The sequence below is a fragment of the Callorhinus ursinus genome, unplaced genomic scaffold (assembly GCF_003265705.2).
Source record: "Callorhinus ursinus isolate GAN/ISIS: 27379988/994484 unplaced genomic scaffold, GSC_fseal_2.0 scaffold73, whole genome shotgun sequence".
NCBI lineage: Eukaryota > Metazoa > Chordata > Mammalia > Carnivora > Otariidae > Callorhinus > Callorhinus ursinus.
The window spans coordinates 4,865,591-4,892,066 of record NW_027397135.1 but is presented as its reverse complement, the minus strand read 5'-3'; the positions used below and the strand labels follow the sequence as shown (position 1 = coordinate 4,892,066).

Here is a 26,476-nt window from a genome sequence, read left to right as displayed (position 1 = left end):
TCATACAGAATTTGAGGTGAAGGAGAATGAACAGACAAGGAACATTCTGTTTCAGGAGGGGTGTGCAGTCAATCTCAGGCAGACGTGAAGCTGGGTGGAGCAGAGGCTGACACCCCCCCGTAAGTCCTGCCTCCCTGGATGATCTGGGATAGCACACTCTCTGGGTTCACTTCCTACATGAGGGGTTTTTAAGATCCCCCAAATCTTAATGCCCTATTCTTCCGAGTCCTGACTTCTAGCACATCCCCTGACACAGAGAGAACTCTAATGAGCCAAGTTTGTCTCCCTACTTCTTCCATTTCCCTCTGTCCCTCCACGGAAGGCAGTGAATTCCAGCACAGGACCTCGTCTTAGTTCTGCCTCCCTATTCCAGCTTCTTCTGACCAAAATCTGAAAAGCCCAGAACCGATTTTTTTAAAGTTTCTGGAGAGTATGGCAAACAATGGAGATAAGGATTCATTGCTTCCAGCTGCCAGCTCCTTCGGGGACACCTCAGCTTATGAGGTGTGGTCATGGTCTTACAGCGCTCTGAGCTTGGTGGGGGTCCAAGGGCCTGGCCGATCCCCACCCAGCATGGGTGTTTCTGAGCAGGCAGGCTTTGCTACTGAAGGTCCCACTGGGTGGAAGAGACGGTCAGGCTGAAGCTCCCAACCCGTTTTCTTTCCTCCCTTTTTCTTTCACAGGTGTTACTTCTCTCTTGCACAACTGTATCTATGCCCTGGGGGACCTAACAGACACAGAGATGCTAGTCATTGCAACATGTAACTCCTCTGTCTATTTGTTTGCTTTTCCAAAAAGGACCTTTTACAGGCTTTAGGAAGCCTATCTTTGAGCAGTAAGATCCTCTTTGTAGCATAAAGATCTGCAGTGTAGATTTCTGTTCTGTTCTCATTCACCCATACAGAGAGGTTTAACTCCCATCAGTTCTAGCCGGTGGTTCTCAACTAGGGGTGCATATAAGAATCACCCCAGAAACTTTTTCAAAATGCAGATGACCAGGTTGCACATGCAAAGCTATACTTGGTGATCTGAGACGGACCCCTTGTTGAGAAGCACTAGTCTCGGCCTGAAATTCCCCCTTATTTAGGCTTCTTCCAGAGATTAGCATTTATCCTGCTGAGGATCATTCCAGAACCTGAAGAGTGTATCTGCATTAAATGGTCAGATATCCGCATTAAGTGATCTCTCGTTCATCTCCAGGTATTTTTATAAATCCAGCTAGTAATGCAGACTTCTTTTGGACCATGGTAAATCTTGAAAAATATTACAGAAAGGCATAGGGAACCTTGGGATTATTTTTAATTTTGAAGATCTAAACAAAAAACACAAAAGCAATGGGGCTGTGACATTTCCTTTATCATGCAATTTGGGACAAGGAGTTTTGCGCTGACTTTCCACAGAAACTGGGAATAAGGTTGCTGTGTTCTGTCCCTTTGGGTTTCTAGGGTCATTGTGTAGGAGGTTGTGGTTACGCTTATATTTCACAAGCTAAGTCCTTTGGGAACATCAGTCTGATCTCTGTCTTCTCCGTCCTGTTAATCAGGGGGAGCTCACTCACATAAATGTCAAGGGAGAATATTAGGACATTGTGTCTCTCGGATTGCTAATAAACCCCCCTGAGATTATCTGTGTGCCCACTTAGCTTTGCAGTTATATTCCACGCAAAGCCTGGATCTGAAGATGTACGTAAGCTGAGATTCTCTGGGACAGGGAAGGCCTAACTTTCGAAGGATACCCGTCCTCAAAAGAGGAAAGTGAGAACATTCTCCCAGAATGTTAAATGCATCCAAAAATCCCAGAATGTTAAATGCATCCAAAAGGTATTTTTAAGACTTCCTATTGTATCTAGGGCGCCTGGGTGGCTCAGTCGTTAAGCGTCTGCCTAAAGCGTCTGCCTCTGGCTCGGGTCATGATCCCAGGGTCCTGGGATCGAGCCCCGCGTCGGGCTCCCTGCTCCACGGGAAGCCTGCTTCTCCCTCCCCCACTCCCCCTGCTTGTGTTCCCTCTCTCGCTGTGTCTCTCTCTCTCTGTCAAGTAAATAAATAAAATCTTAAAAAAAAAAAAAGACTTCCTATTGCATCTTTATAGCCAAAGAGAAAATTCAGAAGTCCCAGGGGAATGTAAACAGACAAGAGTGCTATGCATTGGGAAAAGCATTCTCTTAAAGAAAGTCCAGTCTTCCCCAAAGGGGAAGACTAGTTGGTGGGTAGCTGAGTAAACTCAGAGAAATAAAGCTGCTGCTGACAGCACAACAGACTGGGAGACACAATAAGAAAAGTTTAACATTTAAAGTGAAACATTTAAAGTTACTGCACTGCGATTGCCCCTACACATTTGGCAGCATATGATTAAGTACTAATTTAATGCTTCCTGAACACAACACATAAAATGCTCATTCCCTAAGTGCGTTACTCTAAACTTACTAATTAAGACAGCTCCCCTGTGGGTAAGTTGCACGCAGTGCCCTGCGGTGGGAGAAAGACCCGAGTTTGAGGATTGCATGCCTCCTGCAAGCTGATGAATGCCAAGATGCTCACTGAACATCTCAGGGCTTTGCTCTCCTTACTGCAGGGCTATTTCACAGATTAGCTGAATATGCATGTGGATATGCTTAGTACATATGGGAAGTACTATGCAGATGTGAGCTTTTAATTATTTTTTAGACAAAAGCCTCATTTAAGGGTTGCCACGCTAGGGCCTGTGGATGGAGATTCCAGCTCAGACAGGCAGGTCCCTGCCCCTCACTTACCCACCCGGAGACTCAGCAGTGATATGGCCCTTTATGCCTAGTTCCCTCGAAAATAAGTTGGGAACAATGGTCATACCTACCTCTTCAGATTGTTGCGGGTAGAGAGGATTCATGCAGCAAAAGCATCTAACACATATCATGACATAGAGTGTCCACTAGTGTGAACTATGATTATTATAAACCAGGGTCTCTCACCGACAGTTGTAAAGCTGTGAAATATGGGAAGGAGGGGACTTGGCATGAAGTCTGAAGGGATCTGGGGAAAGCCCTTCCAGGGAGAGCCCCCACCCCCCCACCAGCTGCAAGAGGCCCCCGCCAATGAACTGGCAACCTCCTGGTGGCTGGCCTGACCAAGTCAGCAGGAGAAATTGCTGTCCTGGTCTCCATGTGAATTTCCGTGCATCCACATCAACAGTAAGGTAATTCCCCACAGCCCAGCAGAGTTCTCAGCTATAACTTTGGAAGGACCATCACAGAGTGCTTGTTTCCAGGTACAAAGTCACTTGCGACAACTATAGGTTCACATCACACAAGGGAAACTTGACATGCAAAAAACATCATCTCAAAATGGAGCACGGTCTTTAAGGGAGGATGCAGGTGGCAGGGGAGGGACGGGTGATGGATCTCAAATGTCAGAGGTGCACTTGAGAGAATTCTTGGGCCGGGCAACCACAGTGGGCTGTGGGCTGAGACACATTCCATTATGAGTGGAGTGGGTATATAATGGAATGACATGGATGGGTTCTTATAATCAGAAAAACACACTGACCTTCACACTACACAGGTGCAGCAGCATAATGACCCACCACGTGTACGCGCATCAATTCCTGGGGAAAAGTCCAACGAGGTTAACTCAGCGTGTATCCCAAGCAAACAAAATCAGCGACATTACCCGAAAGAAGAACGTTGTGCCCCCACCCCCACCGAGATACCTGGCTTGGGCAATCAACATGTAAAAGGAAGAATTGCACGAGGATCATAATCACTTTCATGAAGTGGACAAAATGTAGCAAGCAACATTATTTTATGGCATGAGTAATTTGATTTAGATTTTAAAATTTAATGTTAAGGAGTAAGAATCATGGGACTAGAAGAAAATCTTTGTTTTTTCTTTTCAGGAAATAAGGATTTGGCATGGGGTTTGTGGGGAGAGGACGGGAAAACTACCTAAAAGCATCCTCAGACGTGCTCCACTTGTCAGTCTCCCTCAACCACAAAGGAACCGGATCTATGGTTAAACTGCTGGAAATATCACTGATTCATCTCAGTGCACTTACTCAGATGTGAAAGATTCAAGAGGGAGTAGTGTCCCTTACATGGCCAGTAGAGTATTGCCCCAAATAGCAATCACTGGTCACACCATCTGCATTTTAGTATAGAGAAACCATGTCAAAAATTAGGACTCTAAAGGTGAGATGCCAGACATAGGAAAATTGCTGATGGTATTCCACCAGGGTCCTATTAATCCCAGTATCACTGTGGTTCATGAATCTTTATTCTGATTTTATGGACTCGTCTTCCTCTGAAGTTAAAGTTGCTCTGAAAGGAGAATCAATATGGTCGCACTCCAGAAAAGAGTGGTATATGATATCAGCTTTCCAAAAACCCCAATGAAACCTGAAGCTTTGCTGACAAATGGGTTTGTGTAAGAACAAGTCACAAGCTTGCATTCTGAATGCATAGATCATACTCATCCCTGATCCAAGCAGATTTGCACAGGAGAGAGAGAATTTAAGGTCCATGTACTCAGATCCTGCTGTGTGCCCTTCCCGCCCATTCCGGACTCTATCTGGGGCCTTTCCCTACGGTGGCCACTGGCTTCTCAGGTGCTCCTCAGGCTGCCCCAGCCCTGCCCCATAGGCAGGCTCTTCCTCACTCACCTTTTCCATGTTGGAGGTCCTCAGACCCTCCTATATTCACAGTAGGGGCCCATATTCCCATCCATGGCCTCAATTACTATCTGATCATTGACAATTCCCAAATTCCCATGACAACTCAGAGCTCTCATCTGAACTCCAAACCAACATCCGCTGGGGCTTCTCACAGCCCCCAGTCACAGTGCAAAAGGAAGTTAGGATCTTTATCCTCAAACCCAAAGCCCAGACTCAGTAACGGTTCCTTACCCACTAGGTCTCCCTGTCAGTAACTTTTTTTTCTCCCTGTTAGTACCTTTTGCTACTCCTTCTTAACCACTCTAGAATCCATTGCTTCTTACCATTTCTACTCCTTCGTCATGGCCCAAGCGTCTCTCCTACCCAATCTCTGTTGACTCATATCAGTCTCCCCACCCTACCCATGCCCCGTATCCATTCTCTACAACAGGTAGGATGCTTTTTATAAAAGGACATCAGACTGTGGCACTTCTTTGTTTTAGTGGCCTTCACACTTCTTTTAGGTGAAAGTTTGAGACAGGTTCAGCATGCAAAAGGGATCTGGCCCTGCCTCCTCCTTCCTTCCCCCTGCCTGCCTCCCCACACCCCATGCATGGCCCCCCAGCCACTTGGGGAGTTTTACAGTCTTCAGAAGCACTTGTTTCTCTTTCTCTTGGAGATGTCTGCATGCTGTTCCTTCTGTCTGAAACGTGCTTCCCTCAGCCCTCCAACACAACTTTTAGTCCCCAGTCCCCTGGGCTCCTCAGCCAGAATAAATGCTCCTAGAACAATATTCTCTACTTGTTTTGGCATTTTTGAAAAATAATTCTAAAGAACAATTTGTGTAATTTGTTTAATGTCTGTCTTGAGAAGTCAACCTGAAGTTCTCTGGTTGCTGGGGCTGCCATCCTCAGTACTGAGCACAGACCTGGTATAAGGGCTTGCTTACCATGCGCAGTGAGATTTGGATGGATGAAAACATTGCTGAATGATGGGAGACTGACTGTTTATGTCCTCGAGGAACTCACAATCTAGACTTTAGAAGATATAAAAGAAGCATCTTGATGCACCTGTCCCAAGCCAAATGTTGATCCAATTAATCAAACATGCATATGCACATTAGAAGAGTAAGAAGAACAGAAAAAAAGACCATTCAAATTACACATTACTGACTTAGCACTTAACCCGGGGGAATACTGGTGTATTTTACTTTACAGTTTACTGTAAATTGTTTTTTTACAGTTTCCTAATAGTTTAGCTGCAAAACTTGACACTGGCGAAGAAGAATGAGAGCAGAGTGGAGACTTCATAAACAAAGTGAATGGGGATTAAAAAGCATCCAGCTCTAGATCCCAAAATCTCATGCCACCCCACCAACCAGGACATGGATGGAAACTCTTCCATCAGGAATGAGTTGGAACCCAAGGAAGTTAAGGAATGAAAAAAGGGCCAAGTGACTATCTACATGAATGCAACCAGAAAATTGCTCTACCCTTTGCTTTTGGCCCATCTCAGCTTACAAATCCACCCAGGCTCTTCAAAGACTTTAAGTAGAGGAAACCCCAACAGGAAAAGGCAATTGACAGTATTGGGGATCAACAAAGTTGTACCTTGAAAGTAACCTGAGATTAGACGATTCTTCCTTTAAATTCATGAGCATTTTTATGCAGTTATATCAATTTCTATTACTCTACTCAAGGGGCTAGGACCCTTGGGGACACTCTCAGAGCCCACCACTACATAGGGCAAAAGGAAAATCAAGTGGGAAGGTCGCGTCTGAAGATCATTACAGCAGGGCCTGTGGTAGAAGCCCTTATACCAGAGCAGGGATGGAATGGCAAGCACAGTCCTCAACGAGGCCAATCCTTCATGGTCCCCAAGTCAGCTCTCTGAGGCCCCAACATCCATGCACGTGTCCTGCAAACTAACCCTCCAACAGCACCATTCTAGGGATCAAGGCTGAAAGGTGCCAATACCCTGCTACCAGGTCACCAGGGTAAAGGTACCATGATTAAAAATCAAATAAACGAGATAAGATATCAATACAGGGCCAATATTGATCCTGTCCCTACCCAACTGAGCTAAGGTTAAAAACTAATACAGAAAGGGTAACGCAGTGATTTATCATGTGCTAAAAAATTTTTTTGTTGTTTTTCTTTCCTCCTGCTCCATTTGGTCTGCATCTAGGAAGTGAAGGGTTTTTGAGGAAGAGAACAATCTCATTATGGGTGGAATGGATAAAAGGAAGCAATATAAAAGATGACAGATGTTTTAAAACCCTTTTTGGGTAATTATAGAAACAATGTACATTTGCTGTTTAAAATGCCAACCCACACGGACAATATGACAAAAAGTCACTCATAAACCTACCCTTGACGAGATCTAGAGATTCCGGTTGGGAGTGGGTTTCTCATTTCTAAGAAGTGGTTTGAGGGAAGCCTAGTCAAGGTGCCACCTTCTGGGTGGCCAGGTCTCAGCAGGTCCCACGAGCCTGGGGGTGGGCATCCTGGAAAAGCCCCAGAGTTGCTGGCCTTCCAAGGAAGCTTGTGATATTTAAAAAAGAATTTACACTTATTCTAAGTGGATGTATCTGGTATCTTCAGAAAGCTGGTCAACTAGCACAATCACCCCCATAAAAGACTGCAATCGTGACTATCAATTATTTTAAGTTGTCCTCAGAATGGACGACTGACAATTAGGATCGACTGAATTCCAACAGGAGATGCCAAGTTGTATGTGGGCAATTCCAAATGCAACACAACAGACCCACCTGGAAGGACAAATTAAGCTCAACTGCACGTGTTTTGAATGAGATTATTAAAAGCTTATTTCTTTTTGGAGACCAGAATATTGCACTCGCTGATTTGATAAAACAATTCTTGTTGAGAGATCCCAGCAGCAAGCTGTGTCACTAGAACTTCCCTCATGTTGGTGTCACAGCAAGGACTCCTCTACTAACAGTCAGTGAGACAATGCACTCACACAAATGAGTCTGGTCCTATTTTCAGTTTCATGACCATGAACCTTTCAGCACCACTGGGGGTCTAACCCATCCGTCTCGTTTCATCCCGAGCTCATTTCTTTCAGTCCCTGACTTGATGCCATTTACGTTTTCAGGACATATAAGATTTACTATCAACATAACCTTAAGGGCACCACTGTCACTGAATTCCTTTTCCTGGGAAGAGGTGTCTTCACGAGCCACTACCTAGAGCATCATGTCATGCCATTAATGACTTACGATGCCTTCCAAATTCTCAGGCCCTACAATTCATATAGATCATTGATCTTAAATTTAAAAAAAAAAGAGAGGCTTTGACAAACTAGTGAGGCTTTTCTCGACAAACATGGATTCAGTGGCATACCCACAGAGCTACTCATTTTTTATACTCATTTTATAAGTATATTTTTTTAATTTTCATTTATGCATATACTTCTCCAGTTCTCTAGCATAACCATGACCAAATCTCTATTAATAATGATACACAGAAGGAAAATAAAGATGTCTTGACTTTAATCTCCCAAGTTCACCAAACTTCCCATTTGACATTTTCTTCCCAACCCAGTGATATGCTGATTGAGTCTAAGGAAGACTGGTTCCAAAGATGACCAGTTGTCCTTACAGGGACAGTTCCAACTCCACGAGCAAGCAACATAAATATGTGAGTGCAGCTTCCTCCTCCCAGTACCTTGTTCCTCAGACCCCAACTCAGAGCAGCAGAGGGGCAATGCCAGGAGGAGGGGTGAGTTGGGGTCCTATAGCCAAGGTGGTGAGGACAAGTGGAGGCAGCCCCCAGCAGCCCTCCTGCTAGGATCAGTGTTCATGGCATCAGCTGGGCCCACACCCCACCACTTTCATCCTTCCCAGGGCCGAGATTTACTGCTGCTCAGCCCATGGCTGCTTTTCCTCAACCTTCATGTTCTCTCCACAGGACATCTGTGGTGGGGAAACTCTCATAACAGAACTCCATACTTGACTAACTCCACAACAAAGCTGTCTTCTAAGAATAATAGCTGATCCCAGGATGTTTTCATTAAAAACAGATTTCAGTGACAGACTATCAAAACATTTTCCTTGTACAATAAGCAATATGATGGGGCAAAATTATGCAAAACATATGGGCTTAACACTGCCCTCAGCAGCTAGGAGCTCACTTACACTGTTTTCAATAGCTCATTTCACTCATGTATCACGGATATGTGCAGACTTCATCCTGCTCAGTGCTTTTCATGCTCCAAGTGGCAGAAGAAAAAGAAAGGCTGGTGAACTGCATTTCTGTCTCTATTTTCAAAATCTGTCACCAGTTGTCTCTGAGGGGTGGGGTTTGCCTGTATCCTTAGAGAGTCAGAGAGGTGCTAGGTAGCAAAGCAGGTTCAGAGTCGTTCATTTATTGACAGTTTACCACTTGCCTGGCATTATTTTAGCACTGGAAAAACAGCGTGGTAAGAGTTAATATCTAGTACTTATATAGCTTCCGATGCATTAGGCCCCTTTCTAAGTGCTTTACATAGAGGAACTCCCTAACCCTTGCAGTAACCCTATGAGATGGTGGCTGTCTACAGTTTACAGGTGAGGAAGCTGAAGCATGGGGTGGTTATGTAACTTGCCACAGTGCCGAACAAAGAATAAGGAGCAGACCTAGGCATCAGGCTCCAGAGAGCAGATAAACCTGGCCCCTGCCCTTTAGGGGACCTTTAGGAACGAATATAGACAGTCCAGATCAACTGAATACACAACCTCTCTTAGGGCACTGAATTTAAGAGCTGAGGAGGGTCCAGGCAGATCCTGTTCAGTGATTAAAAAGTTATTTTGGGGAAAAAAAAGTTATTTTGGTCAGTAATACCTTTAAGACACTAATGGAGATATGTCTTCTGGAACCCCAGTATGGTTTATTATATTTAACATCTGTTTCATTTTTGTTTTTTTCCCCTACAAATAGTTTTCTAACTGTAATTTGTTAAGCAATCATTATTAGATTATTAGAAATCAATATATTAGATATATATTAGATATATAGAAAGCAATAATTTTTTATATTAGATATTATATTTATATTAGATATATTAGAGATCAATACATTTTTTATAAACTCGTGTATTTCAAGATTACCAATCTCTTCTCTTGTTCCTTCTATTCATATATTGACACACAAAGTTTTCAGGTTTGCATATACGTGTGTATACATGTACACAGAGTAAAACATGAAAACTTATTTACTATATATTTATCATAATATATCACATTGGGTAGCACAAGTACTCCCTTTATTAATTTTTGAAATAAATTCTTCTGCTTGCATTTTTATTTGTCTAGAATCTGGAGAACCAGGGCTGCTGTGGACACAGGGGGACATGTAAAATGCTGTAACAGCATTATGTTTATCACAAGGCACTTATACGGCAGGAGGCCATAGAGTGCTGGCCACACCACACACAGGACTCTGCCGAAGATCTAGTGGGACTCAATCCTTACACTCAATTGGCCACATTCTAGAACATAAAAATCCCATGGATCTTGTTAGTGGGATTAAGTTAAACTAACAAATGAATAGGGGAAGGGTTTATACATTAAGTTATATGCTCCAACCAGGAGCATGATCTGTTTCTCCACTTACTAAATTCCTGTTTTGATTTTTAAAAATTAATATTCGTAGCTTTCTTTGTGTAGGTCCCACAAAGTCCTTGCTGTTTGCAGTTGATGTTTTCTTTCTTAAGATTTCAAGATGGTTTCTAAAATTATCACGGGTTTGGGCCAAAGAATACCTTTCTTATTCTGCCTTTTTTGTGAATAATGGCACTTTATTCCCTTCTGTTTCAGATTCTTTTTACCAGCCTAGTTTTGTGCTCAAGTTATATCATATTTTATTAACATGCATGGTCAAATATTAACATGTTTGCTGCTCTGGGGTTCACCACCAGCCAGAGAGGGCAGATTCCCACCTACATCCCCCTGTAGGAAGGACCAAAGTCTCCTTTGCCAGCCACTCCTGGAGTAGGGGCAGGCGGTTCTCTATGGGGACCCCCCAGGTGAGGAGCCTGTGGGGTGAGCTCCACCTTCCTTCAGAGTCTCAAAGGGCAGAGCTCTAGAACCCTTTGGGCAAGGTTCTGCCTGGTTCCAGGTGAGGGTCTTCTCCCTACAGGTGTGTTGGGGCCAGGCCTCACAGGTACAAGGGTAGTCAGGACTTGGATCTGGACCATGGCTCTGGCAGGGGATTGGTCTGATTTGCTGGTTAACCTTAAGTCAATGAGATTAGGTAGAGGACGAGTAGTAGGACCTGGCTTTGGGTCTGCTGCCTAAATGCTCAGATCGTCACAAAGTGACCTAACTTTGTTTGTTTTCATTTGCTGTGTATATATTTCCCTCTTGGCCTTCATGTGGAGGAGTCTTTTCATTCAGTCATATATTCAACAAGTGTTCATTGAGGGCCAACCACACACTAGGCACTGGAGATGAGGCTGTTTGTGAATACCACAGACTATAAGCCTTGGCTGTGCAGCTCATGTTTGAGAGGAGAGATCAACAACAACAACAAAATCACAATAAATAGGTAAAATACACATGTTAGATGGTGGGAAATTTTAAGACAAACCAATAAATGAGAAGTTAAATGTTAAGATGTAGATAGGTGACATTTTAGATCGGGTTTCTCAGAAGAAAGAAGATTTTGAGTAAAGAACAGAAGGAAGGAAAGGAAGCGTCTAAGGAGATGTTTAGGGAAAGATCGTTCCAAAGAGAACAGCAAGTGCAAAGGTCCTGAGGAGGAAAGTGCTTGGGCTTTATTTGAGAAACAGCAAAGAGGCTAATATGGCCAGACAGAACTAAGAAAACAGAGAGGAGAACAGTAGGAAGTGAAGTTGAAGATGGAGCATTGGGCTGGATGGTGCTAGGCTTCCTAGTTCAGTGGAAGTGCTCTGGTCTCCACATGGAGTGAGGTAGGGAGTCACTGGAGAGCAGGGAAGTGACACAACCTGACTGGCAATGAGCAGAATGTCTCTCACTCCTGGTTTAAGAGCGCACTGAAGGGGAGACAAGGGAGAAAGTGGGGAGACCCTGCAAGAATCCAGCACAGACATAAAGGCGGCATGAACAGAGTGGGGGCAGTGGGAATTTGGTCAGAATTATAGAGAGAAGAGCACTGTCACAGGCAAGGGTATATTGCATTTAATTTGTAATGCCTCTAGCTAAGCTTGCGTTTGTCTAGCAGGCTTTTGTCATGTGCAGCTCTTGCAGACTGAAGGGGACACTTGCAGCAGCAAGTGTACCTGCTCATCTACCTACAGTGAAACTTCTTGCTGGATAGTATGAAGCAGCTTCTCTTTCCCTTGCCAGAAACTGTAATCTGTTTTCATGCCTTTCTCCAATTCTGCCTTTGCTTATTGTGGCCATCACAACTCCTATGCCCACTGTATCTCTATGTCCACCTCCAGCTTCACTGCATTTGGAGAGTGGACGACCCCAAATGAAAACAGGAAGAGGGGAGCAAATGGAGGCTGGCCAGGAGGTTGGTTGGTGCTGGTCTGGAGCTACTGAAGGCAGGTGATGTGCAGGTCCACAGAGGTCTGGCCCTGGTCTTCCAGGTGCCGGTCATACTCTGTATCTTGGAAATCAGTTCTGGAGACAGATATATCAATCACTATTCCTAGGCTCCAGAGCAGTATCATTGTGCATCATTTTGGAAACTTTTCATAAAATTCTTTTCATAGAAGTTGTACTTGGGGGAGGGAGAGGTGTCTCTGTCACTCTGTCACTTTGGTAACTGGATATTACTGCTCTCTCTTTTGGTCACACATTTTTCCACTGGATGACATTTTAAGATTCTACAGACACATAGAAGAGTACCTCAGACATTGAAAAACAATAGCAGATTTTCTTTGAATGCATAATCCATAAAGATATTAAATCTGTAAGCATATGTTGACCCAGATACATGTGACTGTGTGTGCTCAACACCCATCTTTTCCACAATAGCATCTCAAAAAGTCCTAAGGAGTCAGTGTAAAAAATTGTGCCACTCAATGCTAAGATGTTGAGGGTTTATAAGGCAAGAAAAATTATAATATCCAAGTTGTGGTTTCTTCAGTAACTTCACCTTTTCCACATTGATGGTGTATATGAACATGAAGAATTTCCAGATGTAATATCTAACCCATTAATGTCAACCAGTTGGGAGAGGGAGACAAGCGTGAGATTTTCACTCTGGTCTCAGCATCTCAGCTGGAGAATATTCACCTACCAAGGACTGTGCACCAGAGAGGTTCTCATTTCCACCTGAAAATGCTAAAACTTAACAACAACTTTAACAGTCTTAAAAATCAGAACATTAAAAAAAGCACAAGTATCAGGAAAAATGGCCTATGAACATTATCATGTTTCTGGTGGTTAGGGGTTTCTGAACAAAGGGCACCAGCACCTGGGTTAGAGAGTGATTTATGGCCACCCTAAAGATAGAGACCTCTGGAGGGCACCTGGGTGGCTCAGTCGGTTAAGCGACTGCCTTCGGCTCAGGTCATGATCCTGGAGTCCCGGGATCGAGTCCCGCATCGGGCTCCCTGCTCAGCGGGGAGCCTGCTTCTCCCTCTGCCTCTCTCTCTCTCTCTCTGTCTGTCTCTCATGAATAAATAAATAAAAATCTTTATAAAAAAAAAGATAGAGACCTCTGGAAAGATGTTATCTTACCTCCTCTGGAAATATCTGTTTGCATGCTGGGGTGTAAGTCTTTTGCCTCCTCTCCTCAGAAAGGATTTCATTATTTTCCAGAACAAAGCTTTTTCTTCCTTTCTCCAGAGAGGAACATAGCTAGATGTGCCAGTAGCTCCTATATAAGGGCCGGGATTCATAATTTCAAGGGTTTCTCTCCTGTGGCACAAACCCCTGCCTGTATAGGGAACATCTGGCTCCCGTCAGTTCACCCCAAGGGGAAATAATGGTAAGATTGCATAGAAATCAGTCTGTTCTCTCATCCAAAGACCTCATGTTTTCTGTCAGAATAAATGAAGACAAGTGGATGTATAACTTTTTTTTTAAAGATTTTATTTATTTATTTGAGAGAGAGAGAGAATGAGAGAGAGAGAGTACGAGAGGGAAGAGGGTCAGAGGGAGAAGCAGACTCCCTGCTGAGCAGGGAGCCCGATGCGGGACTCGATCCCGGGACTCCAGGATCATGACCTGAGCCGAAGGCAGTCGCTTAACCAACTGAGCCACCCAGGCGCCCAAGTGGATGTATAACTTAACATCGAAAGGGTAGCTGGCTGGGACGGTAAACCACTCACTATTCTAGAGTGCATAATGATGCCCCTCAGGCATTCCACTCTCCTCCGCAGGGAACACACATCCCTGCCTGCCACGCAACTTGCTCATGCTACCTGGGGGAAGACTACAGACATCTACCTCATACACTTTGGACTTGACCATGTAATATGTAATATGCTCCGGCCAAATAAATGTGATGTTCACTTCTGAGCAAAAAGTTTTAAGAGGTATGAGTTTATACCATCCCTCTTGCTCCTGTTCCCTCTCCCCCAGCAACAGCATGTTCCAGTTCTAGATTGGCCTATACCTTCAGCCTACCCCTCAGAAGGAAGAATGTACATGCAGCCCAATCCACAAAGTGAAGGGCAGCTGCAGCCGACCCATAGCCTAAATGTGATGTGAGGGAGAAATAAACATTTGTAGCAGAAGCCATGAGGTTATGAGGATGTTTATTTCACTGCCTACCCAGGAAAAGCAAATTGTGTGGATATTTCTATCACAACACAACCAGCCAAAGCAGACTAACACAGCTGCACACACCAGCCTCTATTCTACCCCCAACCCTCTGAATTGAACCCCACTGCTCAGTGGAATGTGGCATATCCTGATTCTTCTGCACCAACCAGCATTTAGCATTTCCCTAAACTGACCTTCTTTAAAAGAAAGGTCTTCTATTTCATGAGTGGGGAAGAGGTTTTGGCACCAATATAAACTTGTGAGATGGTAATGATCTAAGAGACATCTTTCTTCTCTCCTTTGTCCCATTCAAACCATCACAATCAACCAAGTCCTCTACTTTTTATTTTTTGTACTTGCTGGTTTCTCACTTTCATTGAAATTCCAAGCTCTTTATGATCACTCTCCCCTAGGAACTGTCAACTCTCAGGTCACATTTGTCCCAGGAGTTATCAGGTCGGGACATATATTGTTTCCTTCCCTCCTCAACATTTCCTGCAAAGAAAACATTCTTTGCTAACAAGGGAGAAGACTGGATTCTACTCTGTGGCTGCAGTGCTGGGTTGCTGGTAAGGGCTCATAGTTAAAATCTTGTATTTACTAAGTTTTTATCTCAAAACATAGAAAACCACAGGAAATTGTCTCCTGCACCATCCATTTCCTGCTTAAATCTGCTGTCTTGAGTCCTTTTCAATCTCTCAGCTGGTAAACACAAAGCCCCTGTTAGGGCACTAACACAATTACAAAATTGGAGTTTAACAGACTTAAACTGGGTCCTCCTGGAGGCATTTACACTTTGGAATAAGAGCAGTCTCAGGTCATAGCAGCTGGGACAGGGAGATAGTAGGAGGGAGAAGACCTGCCAGGAGAGGTTAGTGTCTTGTCTCTTTTCAATGTCTACCATGGCCAGGAGGGGCTTCTGACAAACCAGAGCCAGCATAAGTCAGAGATTGCTCACTTTAAGTCAAAGAGCTTAAAGGACCTCAGATTTACAGACGTAATGAAATGGGTCACTGCTTCACTTTCCCTAACCAGAATCTGATAGTTTAAGGAATAGCAGGGCAGAACTTCCACGTGATTTTAATGGCGGCACACTGAGTCAGTGGGATAACATACGCTTGGCACAAATCAATTCAGTGAATCCACATCATGTGCGAGAATCACAAGGATGCTTTTAGCGTTGTAAATACCCAGAAAAAAAGAGTTGCTTTGAAAAGGTTGTGATGAGAGAGACAGATGGTCCCCAGATGTGGAACAAGCAGAAGGGCAGAGGGAGGTAGACAAGTCTGAGTTCAAGTCTGCTTCTGCCTCTTCCAGCTCTGGGACCATGAGCAAGTTACTTAACCTATTCAAACGTCACTTGTAAATGGGGATTATGAATGTATCTACTCCACAGTGCTGTTAGTGGATTTAAGTAGGAAAATATATGGAAAGTACCAGACACATGGCACCTACAGGACCAAGAGAGACATTAGTACTTCTTTGTCTTAAATGTGTCTTAATTGCGATGTTCACTTCTGAGCAAGAAGTTTTAAGCGGTGAGTTTTTCCATCCCTCAGTATCAAAGAAGGTGTGTCAAGTTCAGGAAATGAGGGGCCTTCACACTCCAGCCAGGGCCTTAAAGAAGTACTAATGCTTGGCTGAGCCTGCACCCACCCAGGCACTTTCTGCTTTACTTCTTTTTTTTTTTAATTTTGGCAAAATTCCAGACTTCCAGAAAAGTTGTGAGAATATTACAATAAATTCCCTAATATATTTCACACAGTTTCTCCAAATGTTAATATTGTGCTGTATTTGTTTTCACTCTCTCTCTCTGCCTGTGTGTGTGTATACGTGCACATTCATGCATATATGCATATACAATTTATATAATTATGCATATTGAAATGTGTGCATGTCTAATTTTTTCTGAACCATTAAAAAGTAATCTGTAGACTCTTTACTCCTAAATTGGTGTGTATTTCCTAAAAGCAAGAAATTATTTTATATAACTACAGTATAATTATAAAAATTTGGAAATTAACATTGACACTATTCTGTTATCTAATCTATAGATCTTATTCAGATTGTGCTATTTTTTTTCAATAATGTCATTTATGGGAAAGGAAAACCCAGAAGATGCCAGGGCACACACATTCAGTTGTCTTTCTTCGTATTTCATGACACTGATAGTCTTCCAGGGTACAGACCAGTGATTTTGTGGAGTATGTCTCACCTTAAATTTGGCTGATGTTTCCTTTTCATCAGCACAGGCTCTGCTTTTTGGGCCAGAACACCACAGAAGGGGTGCTGAATTCTGCATGTCCCATATCTGGTGCACATGCTATCACTCCCCACTTCTGATGTTGTTATCTTTGATTACTTAGTTAGGGTGACGTCTGTCAGGTCTCTCCACTGTAAAGCTATTTGAGCCTTTGCAATTAATAAATATCTTGTGGACACTTTGAGAGTACGTAAATACACTATTACTTCTTAAACTTTCACCTACCTCTTTTAGTATCAATTAATTATTTTTGCCTCAATCAGTTATTATCTTGATGGTCTTAGCCCCTTTCTTAGTAGGGGTTTTGAATTCTGTCTTTTGAGGGATATTTTCTATGGCAGTGCATTTTATAATGAGACTCACTAATGCTGCTACACTATAAAGCATCTTTCCAAAACGTGAGCTCCTGCTTGATGTCAGCTAGTTGCAAAGACTAATTTAGGAAATGTGGGCTCAACCAATACTGGAAATATATTTTATTTGCCAGAAAGTGGATAAAAACTAATTTCTCTCGACTTTAATTATAGTAGCCATTTCACATTTGGTTTCAACTAGCATTGCCTTTCTTTTTCTTTCTTTCATTCATTCTTCTTTCGTTTTTTCTTTCTCACTTTCTTTCTTTCTTTCCTTTATGAAAGAAACTTGTTCTTGTTGTGGAAAATCTGAAAGCAGTCAAAAGCAGAAAACAAGAAAAGAAAGGACACCCATAACTCAGAATCTCAAACTGTAAAGCATTATTTTATATAACTATAGTATAATTATAAAAATTAGGAAATTCCTATTACTCTTTTATTAACTGTCTGATCTTGTTCTTTGAGTGCTTATCTACAGACGCTTAGTATTATTTTTTACTTAAGTACAGGAATTCTATGCACCCTAAAATATTAAGCTTTTGTCCAACATGCTTGTTGCAAATATTTTCATTTGAGATTTTTATTTACTTATTTGAGAGAAAAAGCGAGAGCACAAGAGTAGGGTGAGGGGCAGAGGGAGAAGCAGCGAGCCCAATGCGGGGCTCGATCCCAGGACCCTGGGCAGACCCTCAACCAACTGAGCCACCCAGGTGCCCTAATTTTGCATATTTGGATATGAATGAAAGATTTCCAATTTTATGTAGTCAAGCTTTTTCTTTCTAACTCCTTCTCACATGTTATCTTAGGAAGCCCTGCTCTCCCTTTCTCTTATACCCAACCGGCTGCTGTTGGCACTACTGAAAACTTGGCTCTCAAGTCCATCTGTGGCTTATTTGGGAACATGTGAATAACATCCCTCTTCCTTGCTCATACGTGCTGCCCCAGTCATGTAGCAGAATTCCCATGTGTTAGAATTCTCGTTCTGCAGTTCTATAAATCTATTGTTTTCAGAGTCAAGACCATATTCTATTCATTAGAATTGAATGTAGCTTTGACTACGGCAATGTTAACCTTATTTCATTCTTTCTCTTTTATCCTCTTTAAATGTATCTCTTCTGTGGGCACCTGGGTGGCTCGGTCAGTTAAGTGTCTGCCTTGGGCTCAGGTCATGATCTTGGGGTCCTGGGATCAAGCCCCACGTCAGGCTCTCTGCTCAGCGGTCTGCTTCTCCCTCTCCCTCTGTGCTCTCTCTCTCTCTCTCCCTCTCACACTCTTGCTCAAGTAAATAAATAAAATCTTATATTAAAAAAATAAATGTATCTCTCTGGCCTTCTTATTCTTTCAGAATACTTTAGAATAGTTTTATTAATTTAAGTTAATCAAAAATTTTAATTAATAGGGAAATTGAGTATATTTTTATTGTAACACTGTACCCTATATATGAATTACCATGAAACATATCCTCAACTTTGCAATATTCAGTTTTCTCCTGAAAGAATATGAAATGTCTGTGGATTAATGTAAATCTTTTATGTTTCTTAGTAAAGCTTTGTAGTTTTATTTACATACTTCTTGCACTTAACGATTACATATGGACATTTTATGTTTTCATTACCACTATGAATAGGATGCTTTTTAAATTACTTTTAAATTTTATATTCTGAATATTGTTAATTTTGTAAACTGCCTTAAGTATTCAATTAACTAACTATTTCTCTTTCATTTTACAAGTACACAGTCATATCCTTAAAAATAATTACTATTTTTTTCTTAACTTTACAATGGCCATTCACATTGCTTTTGTTCTATATTTCCTTTCATTAGCCAGAACTCCAGATCAATGTTAAATAATTACTAAAAATGGCAGTCAATTTCATATTGTTTTTGACAGTAACAGAAATATATTTAACATAAAGTAGGACACTGGCCGTTAGTTTCAAATAGACATTAATTTCCATCTTATATTATCTAGATGAATATATGCTTTAATAAGTCATTTTACTGTGAATAATGGTAATCATGGTCATCAAACATAAAATATGCTGAGGCATTTTCATGACACTGTGACAGCCCTGAAAATGTAACTTAGATTTCTGACTGCTGGAGATGAGCCCAGCGTTGTGCTCTGGAACCCGTGACCCATCACAGGTGGCTCCTGCCAAGGGCTGGGTGTGGCAAGGAAGCCAGGCTGGGCCCATTCTCAGGAGATGAAAGGCTGTCTTGAAGGGCCTGGGAAGATCCACTCAAGCTTCTTCCCTCTCCTGACAACGGTCAGCACTGATCTGCTCTGCCTCACAGCCCTTCCAGGTCCCTCCCCACCTCCCCTTCCAGGGGCTTCTCCAAATCAGTCTCTTGCACGGCTAATCCCATCCTGTACCTGCTGCTCAGAGGACCTGAAGTAACACAGATATTAATAGTTTTGGTCTGTGAATAGAAAATTCAGGCTGCTTTACTGTCCTTTCAGATCTGCCAGTTGAGTAACAATGTTATTTCAAAATCTATTATTTCAGTAAGATAAAAAGATAAAGCATGTGGTCAGCGAATTCATAACGACAAGCTTGGAGGGCGATTAATCTTCACAAAACCCCTTTCCTCTACACAGTTTCACTAGGTCCTCACCATCACACCATCAATGTCAGGGCAGGTAATCTTGTTCTCATTTTAAAAGGAACACCAAATAACAGAAGTCTCAGAAAGTTCAAGTGACCTGAGCAGCTACAGAAATAAGGAAAGGGCCAGGGCCAGAGCTTATGTCTTCCCATTCCATTCCAAAACTCTTTCCATTTTAATCCCAGATTCCCTAAATTCATATAGAACATACTATCATTATTAGATTTACACAAGAAGATATGGTGTTTAGTGGCATTTTGACTTTTCAGGTAAGTATCGAAAAATAATCTAATAATGTAAATCAAAGATCTCTTCAACTGGTAATTATGTATCCTGTGCATATTCTATATTACAGAAATCCCACAGAAAATTTTCTATTATTTTCTACTATTATGAGTTTTAACTAACCTTTTTTAGTGGCATGAATGATTCCACATTAGTTTATAAAAAAAGTTCCTCACATTCTAGAAATAACAATGTTATGTTTGGGATATATAGCACATAGTGCTAGACTTCTGGTTTATTCATTCTATAGTATTTCATTGCTGTGTATTCCAAAATTTATTTATCTACTCTGCTACAAAATGAGCATTTAGATTTTTTCCATTTTTTTTTCTTTTGCTATATAAGCATGTCGCTTTTTTTTACCTGCAACCCATGACACACATATATGAGAGGTTCCTGAGAATGTGCACAGGTGTGGGTTTGCTGGAACAGGAAGACAACTGATCCTTCACTTTCTTGGGGGTGTGTGTGTGTGGCATAGCACTTGCCAAAGGGGCAGAACCCATTCATTCCCCCATACCAGTGTGGTTCCCATGTTTCTACATTCTTTCCAATACTTGCTCTGGTCAGCCTCGTTTTTTGTGCTGATGGGCATGAAACTGTATATCACTATGGGTTTAATTTATATTTCTCTTATTATTAGTGCTTAAGACTTTACTCCCCAGTCAGGGTTTTGACTGTTAAAACTAGGCCAATCACCTTTTCATATCTCTGTAAGTTCCTTGACCCTCCTCACTGCACTGCCAGGCCCTAGACCAATCTCCATCGTCACAGTGCTAGCCTTCCTTCACCTTCATCCTTCCCTGAACTTTCACTAGAGGTGTTTACCTGCCATCAATTTAATCTTGTTATTTCTCTGCTTAGAACACTTAATGGTCCCCCACCGCTTACAAGATCAAACCCAAACTCGCCAGTCCAGAAAACGCACCCTTCCATAGGTTGGGCTCATTCCTCCTCTTTCCAGGATTATCCCAACCACTCACCCACATACCGCACTGCATCCGGCTGTTCAGTGATTCTAAAAATACTTCTTACCAGTGTCCTTTTTCATATGGTGCTCTCTCTGCCTAAGATGCTTTCCTTTCCCTTCCCTGGAGACTCCCACTCTTCACCACATTCAATGCCACATCTCCTACTTCAGCCAGATTGTTGGTGTCCCTCTGAACGCCCAGGGCATTTGTTTTTTAACTATAAGCCCACGAATCACACTATACTGTGCTTGTTTGCACATTAGACCCTTGCTAGGCCTTGAGCTCAGAGATCCACAGATAATGTCTTAGTGATCCATGCTGCTGGCAGGGCCTGGTAAGCACTGGGTGACAAATGCATGATGCTTTACATTAAATGGGGTCCAGTATTCTTTGGAAAAGCAAATATACCCATTCATTCATTCTATGTGCCTTTTCTAGGCGCTAGTAATACAACAGTGAATAAAACAGTTGAAATGTCTTTTTCTACCATCTTGGAGCTTACATTTAGACTGAGAAGACAGATGATGAACACAAATGAATGAGTTATGCAGTGTAGTGGAAAGTGATGTGAGTTTTGGGGAAAACAAGGCTCAGACACAGGATGAGCAGCGGGAGGCGGGAGGCTGTGAGGGACTGAATTATAGGAGGGGCAATGGGACAAAATGGATGCAAAGTGCAAAGGAGCGAGGGAAGGAGGTATGTGGCTGTATCTGCAGGAAGAACTTCCCAGGCAGAAGAGTGACAAAAGCCAAAGCCTGAAGGAAAGCTCATGCCTGGCACAATGGAGAAAAGCAGGAGAAGAGACTGGGGAGGAAGGTGGAGATGTGGACGGTGAGGGAAGGAGGGTGGCCATCTAGGTAACCCCTCCTAAGTCCTAGCAAGGACTTTGATTTTGCTCCTAAGAGATAGGAAGCCATTGACAAGATCGGAGCAGAGGTTTTAATGGGCTCTCTCAGGGTGTGAAGGTGACCAAGAGAAAAAGCAGGGAGACAAATTAGGAGTCTTTGCAATAATTCCAGTGAGAAATGGTGGTGGTTTGGACGAGGATGGTGGTGAGAGGTTGTTGCTGGATTTTAGACAAACACCAAAGATAGAAGCAAAGGATCCACTGCCCGACTGGCTGCGGAATGTGAGTGAAAGACAAGCAGGACACCATTATTTGACCTGAGCCAACTGGAAGGATAGACTTGCCATGAACAGTGATAGGGAAGGGGTGGAGCAGGGCCTCGGGAGAAAACCAGGAGTTCAGTTTTGGACATTTTGTGTTTGAAAATGCTTATGAGACATCCAGGTGGAGAGAGCAATACAAGTCTGGCATTCAAAGGAGAGATGTGGAGTGGAAATACAAATTCACAAGCCATCAGTACATAGGTGATTCTGGAAGTCTTCAGAATAGGTGGAACCACCAGGGAAGTGAGTGTAGAGAAGACCGGAGGCCAAAGGCCTGAGGCCCAGAACGCAAGAAAAGTTAGAAGAACCTGCAAAGGAAACATAGGAGTCAAGATGGCCATGAAGGTCATTGCATGGCCAAGGGAAGACAAACCGAAGGACACAAACCTCATACATAACAGGTTTCCAGATTAATTTCGTAAACTGAAGCATCTGTGCAAGTTGCCCCCTACTGAACTTGGCTCTTTATAGAAAGCAAACAATTTCTCTAGACTAATTCAGTGGTGGCAGCAGAAGAAAATATTATTAAAAGATTTGACCTTGCAAGTTTCTTGTAAGGTTTCTCAAAGTACTTCAACCATTCTCTTCAAAGTCCACATTTTGAAAACAGCTGATGCTAAATTAAACATGGCTCAAATGCAATCCCCTCTGACACAAAGTATCCTCCAGACATGAATATTCTCTAATTTTGCAAGATGTCCAAGATACAGAGATAGAACCAAATTTTATTGGAAGGAAAGGTGACTCGGTGACTGTAGCATCTGATTTTCAGAGCGAAAAGCCAGATTGTCCAGCTACATTCAAAAGAACAAAACTGGACCACTTTCTTTCACCATACACAAAAATAAACTGAAAATGGACTAAAGACCTAAATGTGAGAACTGAAACCATAAAAACGTAGAAGAGAGCACAGGCAGTAATGTCTGTGATATCCGTTGTAGGAACATTTTTCTACATATGTCTCCTGAGGCAAGGGAAACAAAAGCAAAAATAAACTATTGGGACTACATTAAAATAAGAAGCTTCCGCATGGCAAAGGAAACAATCAACAAAACTAAAAGCCAATGTACAGAATGGGAGAAAATATTTGCAAATGACATATCTGATAAAGGGTTAGTATCTAAGATATGTAAAGAATTTATACAACTTAACACTGAAAACCAAATAATCCAATTAAGAATGGGCAGAAGACATGAACAGACATTACTCCAAAGAAGACATACACATGGTCAATACACACATGAAAAGTTGTTCAGCATCACTCATCATCAGGAAAATGCAGATCAAAAACCACAATGAGGTATCACCTCACACCTGTCAGATGGCTAAAACCAAAAACACAAGAAACAACAAGTGTTGGCAAGAATCTGGAGAAAAAGGAACACTTGTGTGCTGTTGGTAGGAATGCCAATGGGTGCAGCCAATATGGAAAATAGGATGAAGGTTCCTCAAAAAATTAAAAATAGAATTACCATATGGTCTGGTAAATACCCAGTAGTGGGACCCTGGCAACCATCTATCTAAATGGTAGTGGGTAATTACAAAAGATATAAAAACACTAATTATAAAGATATATGTGCCCCTATGTATATTGCAGCGTTATTTACAATAGCCAAATTATGGAAGCAACCCAAGTATCCATCAATAGATGAGTGGATAAAGAAGATATGGCATACACACACACACACACACACACACACACACACACACACACACACACTGGATTATTAGCCACAAAAAAGGAATGAAATCTTGCCATTTGCTGTGACATGGATGGACTTAGAGGTTATAATGCTTAGTGAAATAAGTCAGTGAGAGAAAGACATATACCATATGATTTCATTCATATGTGGAGTTTAAGAAACAAAACAAATGAACAAAGAAAAAAGAGACCAAAAAAAAAAAAAAAAGCAACCCAAACAGACAAACAAACAAAAAAAAACCCAGACTCTTAACAACGGAGAACAAACTGATGGTTACCATCAGGGAGGTAGGGGGATATGTATGAAATAGGTGAATGGTAATCACTGAGTAATGTATAGAATTGTTGAATAACTGTATTGTACCCATAAAACTAATATAACACTATGTTAATTTTACTAAAAGTAAAATAAAATTTAAGAATGAAAGAGAAAAAAACCTAGATTGTCCAAAATGACCGAAGCTGCTTCCTCCAGAGTTACAGTAAGCTACCCTCATGGTTTTCCCTGGGAGTTTTGAAAAATACCGAAACCTGGTTTCCACCCACAGAAAGTCTGATCTAATTGTTCTGGGATTCTAATTGCCACCAGGCTTGAGAAACACGGTCCGGAGCGGGCTTCTTAAATGTAAATGCACATGAATTTCCCACATTGTTAAAATACACATTCTGATTCAGTAGGTCTGGGTGGGAGCCTGAACTTAACATTGCCATCAGTTTCCCAAGTGAGGTCGTGATTTAGTCTAAGGACCACACTTTGAGTAGCAAGACTCTACACTACATAAGCACCTCTACAAAAGTCAACTAGCATTACTATCTATGATAATAAAATGTAGTCAACTCAACTATTAAAAGCTAGTTCTCCAACTTTTGTTTAGGAAGTACTTACTGAGCAGTTCTATGCATGAGGCATGGCATTAGAGCCTTCAAGAGATACAGATATTAAGAGGAAATAAAAATTATAGTTCTGACCAGCGCTGGGGAAGGACAAATAGGCTTCAAGTATCTTGTCTGATTGAATGGTACATATGTCATCCTTGGCCTAAAGAGATCAAAATAGAAAATAACCCTGGAAAATCAACATCAGAAACCACAGAATCTTCCCAAACCTCTAATGTAGTACCAGGTACCATACTTTCATCTAATACACATGAAATGGGACCCTGGCAACCATCGAGCTAAACTCCCTTAGCCTTAAAACCCAGGTAATTAACAGCTAACTTCACTATTTGATAAGGGACCTGTCAAACCATGTTCAAAGTGCTTCCAGGCCTTAGAAGAAAGATTCATTAGAGACTTCAGCAAGCCCCATGGGTGGGCACCAAATGTTGCACCTGCATGTCCCTCTAGAGTAGTAGGATCTTCCCATGAATATGTGTCTCAGTTCCTCCTTCTGTGACACCAGCCACACCTGACTATGCACAGTGAAGCCTGTGAATTTCTGACCCAGTCCTGCCCATTTTTAGAGCAAAGATACGTCTTATCTTCTTGTTTGGAAAAAGCAGCCTGAGCTCTAGAGGAGTCAAGAGCACGGCTCTCAAGGTGACCCTGTACCACTGCATGAAAGAAGAACTGGGACCTGATCCCCTCCTGTTCTCTCATATCATGTTGCCACTTAGGAACAAAATTCAACCTCTGATCTAAATATACCTGAAGTTGAACGGTCCAGCATTGTGATATTGATTTTTTAAGTTAAAAATACAAGACGAACTATCAGTTTTCACCTGCAAAATTCTGTTCTGAAAACTTCAAAATCCTTTTTGACACAGACTGTGGGGCCATTTATACAGGTCTCCTCCAAAGGAGAATGTAAAATGCCTCCTAATACCTCAGTGATGCTCTGCCCCTCTCCCCAGTTCTGCACCACACAAGCCTCACTCCCTGTTCTACCAGCTCAGAATTTCCTCTTCTTGGGAATTCTTCCCTCTCTAGCCCCACAAGGAGCAGGTGCTGGCAGCCAGGTTTGCCCTAGATGACACCACTCCCAGGCCGAAGCTGACTGCCAGAGATGGACACGGCACCAAGTGGAGCTAATTAATTGGCTGGTCAGGGACCAAAACGAGTTCCTTTCCTGATGGTTCTAAGATACATGAGTGGTGGGTGTTAGTGCTGTGAGGTCATCCAAACCTCAGGCCGTATAAGGACATAGACAAGCAAAGGAATACAGTCCAAAAAGAGAAATGGAGGGAAACCTAAGCCCCTCGTGATTTTGCCAGTGAATCTGTCTGTTGTATGATTTTATGACAGTGCTCCTCGACAACTCCCCCTTCTTTGAATTAGCTCAAGTAGGCTTCTTTTCCTTGCAAGCAATGATTCTGGAGGGAACAGGACATACCTTCCTCTCTAGGACACCACGATTCATCTATAAATGGAAAGAAACTGCAACAGATCTCATTAATTTGATATAGACATTCGGCTATAATCCAACACCGACCCTATTTAACAGAATTCATGCATTTTAAGTAGAAAGAAATATGTTTCTTATTTCTTATCGGCATTCCCAGGGAGAGACTTCATTTAGCTGGAGCCAAGAATATATTTTGCATATCTAACCGAGACTCAATTATAATTTATAGTACTGGTTTCAGGATTAGAATTTAAGCATAAATTATCTATGAAGCAATATATGGAGAGAAGATAAAAATAAGTGAGTCTCTCAATTTTTTCTAATATAGTGTAAATGGTAATAAGATGTTGTCATTAAAAAGTGTGCATGGAGGGGCGCCTGGGTGGCTCAGATGGTTCGGCGTCTGACTTTGGCTCAGGTTGTGATCTCCAGTTCCTGGAATCGAGCCCCAT

General features: G+C 42.1%; 1 protein-coding gene across 4 annotated transcripts in view; it reads right to left on the bottom strand.

The window, feature by feature from the left end:
* The window catches only part of HECW1 (HECT, C2 and WW domain containing E3 ubiquitin protein ligase 1), a 426,782-nt gene that overhangs the window by 296,494 nt on the left and 103,812 nt on the right, over positions 1-26,476 (bottom strand). The window contains exon 2 of one of the 4 annotated variants that reach the window (XM_025853114.2): positions 3,519-3,576. The exons of the other annotated variants lie outside the window; for them this stretch is intronic. Coding sequence (XP_025708899.1) covers positions 3,519-3,545 — 27 coding nt within the window. The 5' untranslated portion in view covers positions 3,546-3,576. The remainder of the gene's footprint in view (positions 1-3,518; positions 3,577-26,476) is intronic. 4 annotated transcript variants of the gene reach the window in all.